The 13,405-nt window shown below is 38.9% G+C and overlaps 1 protein-coding gene across 2 annotated transcripts; it reads left to right on the forward strand.

Annotated features, from left to right (window-relative positions):
- The first annotated feature begins 411 nt into the window (after nucleotides 1–411).
- On the forward strand, nucleotides 412–8,215 carry LOC113275891 (formin-like protein 20). 2 transcript variants are annotated; one of them, XM_026525463.1, is made up of 18 exons: nucleotides 412–730; nucleotides 1,034–1,734; nucleotides 1,827–2,048; nucleotides 2,126–3,300; nucleotides 3,601–3,727; nucleotides 3,966–4,037; nucleotides 4,378–4,476; nucleotides 4,586–4,627; nucleotides 5,196–5,276; nucleotides 5,368–5,418; nucleotides 5,496–5,577; nucleotides 5,670–5,764; nucleotides 6,621–6,692; nucleotides 6,776–6,892; nucleotides 7,091–7,159; nucleotides 7,254–7,320; nucleotides 7,746–7,943; nucleotides 8,094–8,215. In XM_026525463.1, the coding sequence occupies exons 1-17, from the start codon at nucleotides 658–660 to the stop codon at nucleotides 7,895–7,897; spliced, it is 3,297 nt and encodes a 1,098-aa protein (XP_026381248.1). In that variant the 5' UTR covers nucleotides 412–657; the 3' UTR covers nucleotides 7,898–7,943; nucleotides 8,094–8,215. The 2 variants fall into 2 exon arrangements, with proteins under 2 accessions (XP_026381248.1, XP_026381249.1); XM_026525464.1 differs by lacking the exon at nucleotides 3,966–4,037.
- Nucleotides 8,216–13,405: the final 5,190 nt, after the last annotated feature.

A 13,405-nucleotide genomic window follows, 5' to 3' on the forward strand; every position in this document is an offset into this window, starting at 1 on the left:
AAAATAGTGCTAAACACATTGATCCGCGTCAGGAGGAAGACTAATTAGTTCGATTGTCCATTCTAATATGTACTAGTATATCCAAAACCGCACTCTAGTTTTGGACCTCGTTTTGCTCTATCATCACCTTCTGATATTATAAGATTTTTTCTTAAAATATTTATTTGATACACAACTTATAGGGCGCTAAGCGTTTACACCAGGAACCAAAATCTGGTCCACATAAGTTACGACACTGTATCAAAATATATCTAAATTGTATATTTTAATGGGTCGGATCATTTAAATATTCTTTTCAAACAACAAAATTAATGCATAAAATGTTGAGTAAGTCTCATCTGTGGTGTGGACCTTACCTGTTAAGTAAACGACTCATATGAGTCATGGCCAGGTGTGACTCCCTCAGTTTTACGCGCCATCTCGATTCATAGAAATTCAATTCTGAGGACATTTAGGTCAAAATAGAATAATAGAATACAGAGAAACTCTCAAATTACTTGCTCCTCTCCGAAAGAAGACTTCAATAATCATCATTTTTCAGATTGGATTAAGATTGTTGTGATCAGATTGCACTTTGTTGAGATTTATTGTTATATAAATCGCTTTGATTGGTAGCTAGAGAATTGTTCTGGATCAAGAAGAAGAATTTGCCACTAAATGGGGCTGCTTAGAAGATTTTTTTATCAGCAACCCCCCGATCGGCTATTAGAAATCGCCGAAAGAGTTTACGGTAACATTCATTTTCTACTCTTCTACATTTTTTTCTTTTTAATTGGAATTGTAGTTTGAATTGTTGCTGCAACTATGTGATTTAGCTGTTAGTTTGTACTTTTTTTTCATTACTAGCTGGTTTTTCATGGCAAGGCAAGTAGGTTTAGTACTCAAGTCTAGAAGCAGTAATGTGTTTACAAAACAATGTTAGTTAATTTTATGAGAGTAGCAGAAAATTTTGTTTCTGACCAACTATTTAGGCTTTCAGAATGGTGAATTCCAATTCTTATAAACATAATATCATGGTATTTGGTTGGTGCAGTGTTTGATTGTTGCTTCTCTACCGATGTCATGGAAGAGAATGACTACAAGAAGTACATGGATGGTATCGCGTCTCAACTTCTAAGCCATTTTCCAGGCGGCTCTTTCATGGTATTTAACTTTAAGGAAGGTGAAATGAGAAGCCAAATTTCTGACATACTGTCTGAATACGATATGACGGTTATGGACTATCCTCGGCACTACGAAGGTTGCCCGCTTCTACCGCTGGAGATGATTCACCATTTTTTGAGGTCAAGTGAGAGTTGGTTGTCTTTAGGTCAACAGAATGTTCTACTGATGCATTGTGAAAGAGGGGGATGGCTCGTGCTTGCATTCATGCTTGCTGCTCTTCTTTTATACAGAAAACAGTATACAATAGAGCAGAAAACACTTGAGATGGTTTATAAGCAAGCTCCTAAGGAACTCCTGCATCTTGTGTCTCCTTTAAACCCACAACCATCCCAGCTAAGATACCTACAGTACATCTCTAGGAGAAATCTTGACTCAGATTGGCCTCCATCTGATACACCTTTGACCTTGAATAGCCTTATCCTTGGGGTGCTTCCGGTAATTAATGGTGAAAGGAGTTGTAGGCCGATTGTTAGAGTTTACGGACAGGATCCGCTGACTGCAGCTGGCAGAAGTTCAAAACTTCTATTTTCAACTCCAAAGCAAAAGAAGCGTGTTCGTCACAGCAGACAGGTAATGCTGACTTAACCACTTTTTTAAACCGGCACGATGAATTCGGTTGCCAATTAATAAGGAAACAGCTGCTGATTAAAAATCAACTGCAGGCAGAAAGTACAATGGTGAAGGTAGATATTAATTGCTGTGTTCAAGGTGATGTAGTTCTTGAGTGCATCCATTTGGATGAAGATATGGCGCGTGAGGAAATGATGTTCAGGTTGATGTTTAACACGTCGTTTATTCAGTCAAATGCTTTACTGCTTACCCGTGAGGATATCGACCTTTTGTGGGATGCCAAGGAACTGTTTCTGAAAGACTTCAAAGTAGAGGTATGTGATGGTTTTTCTTTCATCTGTTCTCAGTTTCTGAAATGATGGGAGTTCAATGTCCATTTATTCTTGACCAGGTACGGTTTTTGGACCCTGGTATTCATGGGTCTACCAGTGCCGTAGAAGTGGCAAGTGGAGATGAGGATGAGACTGAAGGTGGAGGGGAGGAGTTTTTTGAGGTGGAGGAGATTTTCAACAATGCTGATGGGCCTGGCGGAGCGAGCGATTCTGATAATGTAAATAATGTGAAAAATCAGAAGGCGATCTTTGATATCCACAATGATCAAGACAACAAATTAGATGGTGAAAACTGCCAACAGAATGTAAAGGAGGATTTTGGTTGGGAGATTGTTAAACTTAAGCATGCCAAACCAGGCGATGGAAATCACACCGACAAACTCAAGGTTCAACATGGTTTTGCCAATGATGGGGATATAAAATTGGAAATCGGAACACCAGATACACGCCGCCAATTAGAAGCCAGGGAAGTAACTGATGTGCAGTACCAGTGTGAAACAAGGGAAATTAGACAGGGCGCTGGTTACCTTGCAACCCAGGGCAATGAATGCGAGACTCCACAAGAAAATTTGGATATGGGTTTACTTGCACAGGAGTTTGAGAAATTACTACCTCCAACACCAAGAGAACAACCAACTCCAAATGAAAAGCCAGCCCCAGATCTTGTTGATGTTAAACAAGACGAATATCGGGATTCTTTGAGTAAAGAATCCGAGGCTCAACAAAAAATGGTAGAAAAGGGTTTACATGCACAGAAGTTTGAGAAATTATTGCCTCCAGCGCCAGGAGAACAACCAGCTCCAAATGTGAAGACATCCCTTGAACCTGTTGCAGTTGGACAAGATAAATATCAGAACTCTGTGCATGCATCGGCTCAGCCTCCTTCAGGATGTAATATTACTGCATACTCACCAAATAGTGTGCCAGCTGATCGAGTCCGTACTGCACTTTCACCAAATTATGCTGCACCTTTACTTCCACCTCCTTCTGTATCTGACCCCCCACCTACAGAGGCTGGAGCTCTTCGTGGACCACTTCCTCCCGCTCCTCGTGGACCCCCTCCACCCCCTCCTGGTAGACCACGCCCACCTGGTCCTCCTGGTCCACCAGGTCTACTTATAGTTCGACCCAAAGTACCTCAATTAGTAGTGAGGCCATTCCACTGGATTAGGTTTACGAGAGTGTTCCCGGGAAGCTTATGGGCAGAACCCCAAAGATCTGAAGAATTCGAAAGGTAATAAAATTCCATTTTAATTTTTGTTGTCTTATTCATTTTGGTAGTGCAACCCCGACAACTAACCCCAGCAGCAATGAATACTGCTAAACATGATTAAAGATGTTGATAAATAGCCATTCAAACTCTGTTTTGTGTTCACAATTGTAACTATGTTTTGAGGCGTTGCACATAGATTTCAAATTCCAACTACAAAATTAGAAAAGAAGATTTTGAGATTGTTATAGTGCCATCATTATTATGGCTAGAAGTTGTCTTTTCTCATTTCTCATACATCACTAATGTTGTTATGTATGCTAGTGCGCCCGCATTTGATGTATCTGAACTTGCACGGCTTTTCTCTAAGCCTTTGGATACGAATAAGGAAGAAGACAAGTCTGGAGCTGGCATCAGTTCACCTAGACCTAAACGGGTCAAGGTTCACCTGGTAAATATTTGTGACATTTCCATGTCTTCAGATATACTTCACTCAAGTAGCAGGTTTTGAGAAGATGAAAGTTTATTTATGCATAACATTTGATGTCAGATAGCTAAAGTTTCTGTATCACTTGGTTGTGGAATTCCTACCATTGTGAAATTATTGACTATGAGCATAGTTTTATCCATTTTCTTTGCTTCGGAAGATTTTGACATCACATGTTCTTTCTTCACACAACTTCATGTAGATTGATTTGAAGAAGTCGAACAACACTGAAATCATGCTTACCAAAGTTAAAATGCCATTTTCTGATATGATGGTAAGTGAACTCAGATTCAGTTGGTAATAAGTGAACTCTGGTACAAAATGGAAAAATTGTCTTAAAAAGTGAAGGTCATATTTCTGGTTTTAAACCCATTGTTGGACAAAATATACATAAAAACCAGAACGTGATTGGACCGATCACCAATGCAAGGGAATTTCCCCTTCCTTTCTTAAAACAAAGGGTGGTGATGAAAGCCCTTAAAGTGATGTAAAGTAATATAGTGGAGCTCCTATTGCCTAGCTTCTTCTTTTTTGACATCCAAATGCAGAAACGTCAGGGATTAATATAAGAATTTTGCTTATTTTCTGTCCTTTATATGTTGGACGCGTCACAGACTGCAGCACTAGCAATGGACGAATCGGTATTAGATGATGATCAGGTCGAAAATCTCATAAAGTTCTGTCCCACAAAAGAGGAGATGGAACAACTTGAGGTGGATCTCTTTAATCCATTGCAAGCATCACTTCTCTCACAATGTTCCTTGTATATTTCCTTTATATGCTTGCACACTACTAACTGCCATCCCCATCTTTGTTGTTTAGAATTACAATGGTGATAAAGACGTCCTGGGGAAGTGCGAACAGGTTTGTTTTTACAACTGTCCACGATGGTTTGGTTTACGGGTATACTACTTAAATTGCTACGATTGGAAAAGTTACACCTGATTCTCATGGTATAAGACTATCAGTTACTTTCCCAGTCGATGCATGAGACCATAATTGGCCTAATAAAAATCTATTAATATAGCGTTTGACTTCTAAAGATAGACAAAATACGGGATGAGATATTTAAGCTTATGAACTTTACGACTATTATTTAGACTGACACACAACGTAGATTTTATACTAGGATCGGTGCTACAATTGTTTTCACTAGAAGACTATTCTCTGTTAGGAAAAGCTAGTGGTGTGTTATGTCCTCTTCTTATTTTAGTAATATCACCAACTTCATTTTTGTATACCTGAGTTGGAGCAAAAAAATTGTCATTCGTGACAACAACACAAGTATTCTGGTTAGGTTTGTGCTAATTTCAATCCCATTGCTGTTTATTCTGTATGGTTTCCTTCTGCACCTGATTCCAGTTTCCTTTACTTTTATGGTTTGATGAGATATACTGATATAAAATGGTTCATATTCATTTTTTGCATGTAGTTCTTTCTGGAGCTGATGAAAGTCCCACGAATGGAAACTAAACTAAGAGTTTTCTCTTTTAGAAATCAGTTCATTGCTCAGGTTAGTAACGTTCTTGGTTTCTTTCCTGACTCGTGAAAATTGTGGGTGCATCTGTCTAAGCCTGCTGTTCTCTTTTTGACATCTCTCGCAGATTTTGGACCTTAGAAAGAGTTTAGGCACGGTGAATTCTGCTTGTGAAGAGGTAGTTTCTTGTACTCGATGCGCAGTTTCTAGAACTCTTTAAATTTCAACTTACTTTTTAGTATGGCGAATGAGTAGGTTCGAGATTCTCTCAAATTGAAAGAAATTATGAAACAAGTTCTTTACATGGGAAATGCAATTAACCAAGGAACTAGTCGGGGTAACTATCTATCTGTTTATTTTGTCTTTTTTTTCTTCTTCTTAGCCGCCTTTCTTTTTTTCTGAATAACCTTTGGGATCCAATACGTGCAGGCCTTGCCATAGGATTCAAATTGGATAGCCTCCTGAAACTTAGCGAAACACGTGCGTATACCAGTAAAATGTCACTGATGCACTATCTTTGTAAGGTATGCTTGTTGCCCGGTTCTTCTTTTTTCTGTTATGTAAACGAAATTCAATGATTTTGAATGTTATGTTAGTTTATTCAAAGTCAATTATAGGTCAATGTATACCAAGTACATGTGTGTTATACGATCACTTCAATCTAAAACAGATTATGAATAGCTGAAATGTCTTCGGTAGTAAAATTTCTAAGAACATCCACTTGACATGGTAACCTAAAAAAAAACCACAGTCCCTAGATTACCCTGATAGGAGTTATGGAATCTATTGCTGGTAATTATGATATTAGTGAATTAAGCAAGAATATTGTTATGATCGATTAAAGAAAGAAGGCGACGAGATTCACACAAATGAATGCTAAACGCAAACCAAAAATGTCATCTTTTGTTTCTCACAATTGGTGGCTGCATTTCCGTTATATGATCTTCAGAAGTATCTTTTGGCTTATTAGTCAAAAAGCATGGACTGTAATACCTCTGAAAAACGACGTCGATAAGCAAAGAAGTTACTTTTATATTTTCGAGTTCCCTGTTACATGGTATTTTTATTTATGTTGATCAGTATTATTCCTGTTTTTTGTTGTGGCCTTACTACGGCTTGTACCCCTCACTAACATCTCCACCTTCTCCAAAAACTGAACTTCTCAGGAATTCACACTTCTACAAGAAATTGAAACACGATTAATTGTTCTAGCAAAGCGCCATCACAGTTTGAATCCCCAAAAATAAAAATCATGTTGTTCTTGCGAGTTTTATGTTGCTCCTGTGTGTTTGATTATCTTAAAACAGCAAGTGTTTGATGACCTGTTAAAACTCCATTAAAGATTGAATTTATTAAATGTTGATTTTCCTCGAGCTTCAGGTGCTTGCTGCTAAGTCCCCAAGACTCCTAGATTTTCACAGTGCCCTTGCTAGCCTTGAAGCAGCATCAAAGGTTCTCATCTTTCTCCTATGTATTATTTGGTAGTCATTGTTAAATGTAGCATAGATTAAGATCAGGATTCTTTTTCGGTGCAGATACAACTAAAGTCCTTAGCGGAAGAAATGCAGGCTATTACTGACGGGTTGGACAAGATTAATCAAGAACTAATTGCATGTGCAAATGATGGCCCTGTATCAGAAGTTTTTCAGAAGGTAATCTAAGTGACAGTTGTCCCTCCATGTGCTCTGGCATCAACTTCTATTTGTTGTTTGGGTTTCCAAACATAATAGTATCTGATTCTTAAGCCAAGTATAGATTGTATCCTGTTCTTTTTTTGGTCTTTGTTTACAACACATTTTGTTTAACATGGATATCACATCCTAACGTCTGACTACATCTGTTCTTGATAGACATTAACGGGATTCACTGAATTTGCTGAAGCAGAAGTGGCATCGTTGATATCGTTTTATTCCGTAGTGGTATGCCTAGATATTTCAAACTATATCAGTTTAGATAGCAAGTGCCGCTCTTTCTTTTTATTTGCTTATTTTCAGCTTGTTGGTTGGTTAACAGGGCAAAAACGCAGATGCACTTGTTATGTATTTTGGCGAAGAACCTGCAAAATACCCGTTTGAACAAGGTGACTGTTTGCTTAATTTGCATCATTATCTTTTGCCACCCATTTGATCTGGTAGTTGATGGGCATTATTCTTCAGAAAGACCTATTTCAAGTTTCTCTCTTTGTGAGCCGTGTATCATTTACTAGTTTCTTTTCGAATTCTTACATCTCAGAAATCATGCTAGGATATTTGACTTAGGTAGTTGTCTCTTAAACCAAGACCATCCAGTACAGAGTTTAAGATGTTTTTGTGCTTGCTAGTTCATTTTGATGTTAGCTGCAATGCGACTCGCTCTGATACACGACACAGGGGGGTGGGGTTCTACATAGTTAATATTTTAGCAAGTTTTCAGCTCGCTCTTCAGTTATTCAAACCTTTTATTATTGATTTAAGAATTTTTGTGCTTTATCACTTCAGTTACTAGTTTCTTTATCCTAAATGTCAGTTACCACAACTCTCTTAAGCTTCGTGCAAATGTTCCGAAAAGCACACGAAGAAAATCTCAAGGAAGCACAAGTTGAGAGGAAGAAAGCCGAGAGAGAGAATTCATTGGAGAGGGCAAAGGGGATTGATCCGACTAAGAAAATTACTAGATAAATAAGGCAGCAAAACGGAGCACGTAATCCATAGCGCACATCACATGGTAACTGCATTCCTTGATATAAAACGTCTTTTAAAGGCGTTAAGCCAGCTTACTCCACGAATTGCTTAACCAGTTTGTTTCCTGCTACTACTGATCTTCTATTTTACCATGAGACAACCATAATGGAGGCAAATGAATTTATCTTGGCAGGTGATTTTAGTGAGCTGATAACCAATGCCTGGAATTGTGAAGTGCAAATGTGGAACCTTTCTTCTAGGTTCGTTCTAACCATGTAAAAAAAGGTCTATACAATAATTTCCTTGTATGTATCACTTTTTTCTTCTTCTAATGAAATTCAAGGTGTAGATATTAGTCTATTAGGAACTACAAGGGTACTTACTTCTTGTACATATAAAAATTGAGAAATCTGACCAAAAAAAAAGTTCTGAAAGATGAATAAATCAACATTTGCTGCTAAAAGTTGACTGTAGTTGGAAAAAAAGCAACTCCTCTTATCTCAAATAAATTTAAGTTTCATTCATTTATTTGGATACATTTTTTTTTTTGTAAGTAATTTATTTGGATACATTAGAATCCGTGTGGCATATGATCAAAGTCACTCATGTAATCTCTTTTACAGTGGTCTGAGGTCATTTAGACAGTCATCTGTCAAACCTTATAATAATTACCTCTGTCTAATTCTTTCAATCCTACCAAGTACGTCCAATATCGGAACCTTAAGGTTTGTTTCCCTTGAAGTCATTTTATCGGTAAAAAATTTGAAGATAGCGAATTTCGATCTCTGATCATTGAGGTGTGTATTTATATCTGGCTAAATTGAGGCCTATAAAAATTATTTGAGGCCCATCATAAAAGATAATTTTGAGGTAGTTACGAATAAAACAAACCATTTCCAACTATTTTTTGTTAATGATTAATTTGTCAGTGTTAACGTTTTGTCATGTTAGATTAGGTTATAGATAGAGAATTAGGTTGGTAGAGAGACTGTGCGGTGGTTTTGGAATCAACATATAAACAAATCAGTACCAGCTGATTTTTCGTGATCTTTTTTCGTGAATGAAAAATATCAAACCAAAATCGGCTGAAACGATGGACCACGTCTCTTGAACACGTTTCCTTCTACGTATACAACCGATAAACACGATAATCCATAGTCGTCGCCTGAAACAGTTGATATTTACGTTCGACGGATACATTAGTTAATATCAGCCAATTTTGGCTAAAAAAATCAATAGAGAATTGTGCATTTGCACAGACTATAATTGGCGAATATAAATATTTACATCTGCCAATTGAGCTTTTGACATTTAAAAAAAATAATCATAGACTTAAAATCGGGCGTTGATAGTTCGAGTATCCTATCTTGTTTTGAATGTTGAGCTACTCACTCAAACAAGATAGACAGAAATCGCAAAGTTTTCTTCGTCTCAGACTTTGTGATTCCACAGGTTTAATACTTGTAAGGTGAATAATAATCTAGGCTGTTCTTCGGGAAGCATAAGTCCGGATTTTGAGGTTAGATATACTTTGTCTATTGCTATCGATTTCCAGTCTCACCTTGATCTACGATCAAAAAGGAAATCACTTATAGGCTTATATGTGGGAGGCAGATTGGTTTAAAGTCTTCGATTGAGTTGAAGCAACTCTTAGGTTGTAAAGGACGTCAGCTAAGGGAATCAATTGCGCAGGGTCCTGCTGGGATCCAAGAGGCGTAAGGAGCGCGATTGTAACCGAACTGCTGTGAGGGTTTAATTTGGTCTCAACTACATTACAGTCTGAAGTTATTTGTAGTAGGCTAGAGTCAGTAGCAGCTTAATACAGTTTGGTGTTCAATCTGGACTAGTCCCGGGGTTTTTCTGCATTTGCGGTTTCCTAGTTAACAAATTTTTTGTTGTCTGTGTTATTTCTTTTCCGCATTATATTTTTAGAATTATTGTTTTTTCTTTTTCATCTCATATTTTCCACCAAGAAAGATTACATAAAGCTTTTTGTTGGTAGCCTAGCAACAAGCTGAGCTCCAACACCCTTTTGAATAGTAATGCTTAATCTATAAAAACTGAAGCTACCCAAACCGCTACTAGTATCATTGCTAACAAGGCAATTCTTCAGATGCTTGAAGAATCCCAAAGTATCTTCCCCGAGTTCCTCTAAAGTGGAGAAAGCTAGGACATCGATACCAAAACCATGTGAAACGCATTTGTCCAAATACTTAGTACGTTTCCGTGAAACCGCACTTGAGATAGCTTTTCCTAGGAGAAAAGAACGAACACCATCACCAGTGAATGGAGAGACACCTGTGACATCCATACAAACATCTTTCCTATTATCCCAGTTGAGAACGAGGATATCGGCTGGTTTCAAATCTCTGTCATCATCTGTCAGAAAACCAAGAGAAACTTCCTTGTGCGCAGGTACACTAGCTTTGTAACATATGTCGGCAATAACATCACGAACAAGATCATGTCGAAACTTATATCCAACATCTTTAGCACAATGAAGCACGTGATCCCCAAAGATATCCATAGATTTGTTACAACATGGGCATAAACTATTCCCAACAAACAAAGGGATACCAAGGCGATGGCAAAATACAACTCTGAATTGTCTTGGTCCGAGATGATTAAGCCCACTAATGGGTACAACTAGTAAATAATCTTGTGCATGCTTGATACGGTTGCACTGCCATAAGGTGGAATCTCTTACAGACATAGTAAATTGGTCTGGGATTTGTTTCTTAACTGCATCAAAATAAGTGACTGTCAGGGAGTGCATGGAAGGGGGGCAGTATCATCGACACAGTAAGTGGAAGGTAAACCACATACCTGGATAAAAATCTGAAGAGCCAACTGATAGGCATAGCCTTTATCCATTGAGAATAAATTACTAAGGATCACCTTTTGCACCGAAGCAGTCTGGCTATGAGAAGTGGGATAACAGTAGGCACGGGTGTCAGCCATGGTATAAATGCAAAGTCCACCATCTTTGATAGGCAAGGTAGCTAATCTCTGTTGCAAAGGACCAAAACCCGCACCATCACCAGTAATTAGGAGTCTCAAATACTGATGCAACTGGTCGTCAAAAATATTAGTAGCTGGTTATAGGGCTGCAGGATTGGTAGTTCGCATTGCAAAATATAATCTAGACATACCAGTGTAATTGCGAAGTAATAGCATCTCACTTTGAGGATCCTTGAGTTTTTTTATAGCATCCATTAGTAGAACAGTCTTTTGCACCCTGCTCACCATCATATCACTAATAAAGTCCAAATCCAAACTCACCGATCCACCCAAAAGTTTAACACCATTATAAGGTCTACCAATATCCGGGAGGAAAACACCATCAGCTAAACTTCTGGGGTCGAAAGAAGGCCAAAAGGCCTCCGTCTTCTTTATGTTGATATGTAAACCCCTACTTGGTCCTTCCGATTCTATTATGCTCAAGGCCTTAGCTACCTATAATGTATCACCAACAATTGTATCATCATCAAGGTACCAGGCATGCAAATCAAGTTTTTAAAGAGAAGCAATAGTATTCACCAAGGGGTGAAGTGTCAACGCAAACAAAAAGGGACCGAGAGGGTCGCCTTATTGGAAACCAAGTGCAGAAGACAAAATATATTAGTCATAATAAAGTTTAACAGGTCGTGAGTAACAAAATTCTACCCAGCGAGAAATACCTGGGTAATGAAGACGAATTTCCTTGATGAGCTGATATCTGCTCACCATGTTGAACGCATTAGAAAAGTCAACAAGCAACATTGACATTTTTTCTGAATGACCTTTCAGCTCCAATAAGCGATTTACATCATGTAGAATACTTTCTCCACCAACAGGTACACCAACTCCAAATTGGTAATCACCTAAATAAGAGGTCATGTCCTTACCGACAAAGAAAGCAACCACTTTGGAAACCAATCCGCGCCAAACCGTACCAACTGCTATAGGCCTAAGACCATCCCCAGGCTTAAGCAACGGTGTCAAAGGTGCACTAGCAATGAACTCGCCTATCTCCATGAGGCACTTTCCAGCCAACCAAATATTGACCACTCCAGAAATCGACGAAAGCAAGTCGTCTTCCACGGCTGCCGCTGCTCCACTCAATATATCAACCAAGTGATGTGCGCGTAGGCCATTACGGCCACACGACGTTCCTCTTGGGAAGATTTTGATAGCTTCCAAAACAGCCCTGAAATACACCGTAATCTGATCAAATAAAACATCATCCGCGGGGATTTATGGAAGAGGTGCAGGTGAGTGTTTACCAAGAAAATCTGAATATGTCTTCTCATTGCAAGGAGCAACCCCCGGCGAAGATAACACGGGTACTGCAGCAGCGAAATGGCCAGAATTCATCTTTCTCCGACAAGATGTGATATTGGCCGCACCTTGTTTCTTCACATCCGCCTTCTTGGACCTCAAACAAACAGGTTGTTGAAGCATTTTGTTCGCCAAGATGAAACAACCATTAGGTTCCTTCCAAACTAAAAGGGCCTGATTAATTGGTGTTACCTGCAAACGCTTTCTATTACCTAATTTCTCTTCAGCGGAGCATCTCGGTTTGAACAGGGTCAAGGTACAGACATGGAGTAGAATGAGATGCAACCAGCTCGCCAGATTGGTTGAATTCACTATGACTCTATCTAGGCAGGCCTTCAAAGTCCTCGAGAAGGCAAGCCTGCACTTACGGGGTATGCAAGTGACCGTTGTAATCTGCCTTTACAACACAGTATTCAGCAATTCTGTAGAAAGTACTTCTTCAGCATCACCACCATCCTTCGCAGAACAAACAGCTTCACTTGCAAACTCAGTGTGTATCTCGTCTGGTTTTAGTAAACCATGAATGAGGAATTCTGCACCTGCGCCATCGAAAGGTCCTGCAATGACATCATGTACAATTCCAGCCCAACCCTTGCATGGTTTCTTCCAGGTGTGAAGATGCATGCACCTACTACAGAGCCACATCCTTAAAATGCGAAGGACATTCTCCCATGCAAGGTATACAATCGAACTGTTGGCAATCAAATCCCTGCAAGAAGTTATGTCAGCCTCCGAGGTTAGATGCCTGTCATGAAGATGTTTCAGGAAGGACCCCTTGGCATATCCTTTAACATGAACCCCATCATTGCAGTCATTGATGTTCTTGAAAAGACAATGGCAGGAACCAACGTCTGAAGCATCCTTTTGAGATAGAAGAAGGAGAACTCGAGGGTGTCTGGGATAAATTTGTTACAGGCGCACAGAAGTGCGTGAAGAAACCCTAGAAAGCCTAGACATGAAGACTGTGAACAAATGCTAAACGGAAAACCTGGTACCCTAAAAAAAACAAAAAGCGGCAAACCAAAAATTTAAAAAAGAAATCAAAACTGAAAGACCGTGGCGAAGGGAAAAGATTGAAACCAAAACTAGACGAAAAACAGGTTGAAATCATGTTGAACACGTGATTGAAACTTGTTTCAATTACCGGAGAAAAACGCCGGAGAACCATTACAAAATAATAATATA

This window comes from Papaver somniferum, chromosome 4, assembly GCF_003573695.1.
Source record: "Papaver somniferum cultivar HN1 chromosome 4, ASM357369v1, whole genome shotgun sequence".
In the NCBI taxonomy this organism is placed as follows: domain Eukaryota; kingdom Viridiplantae; phylum Streptophyta; class Magnoliopsida; order Ranunculales; family Papaveraceae; genus Papaver; species Papaver somniferum.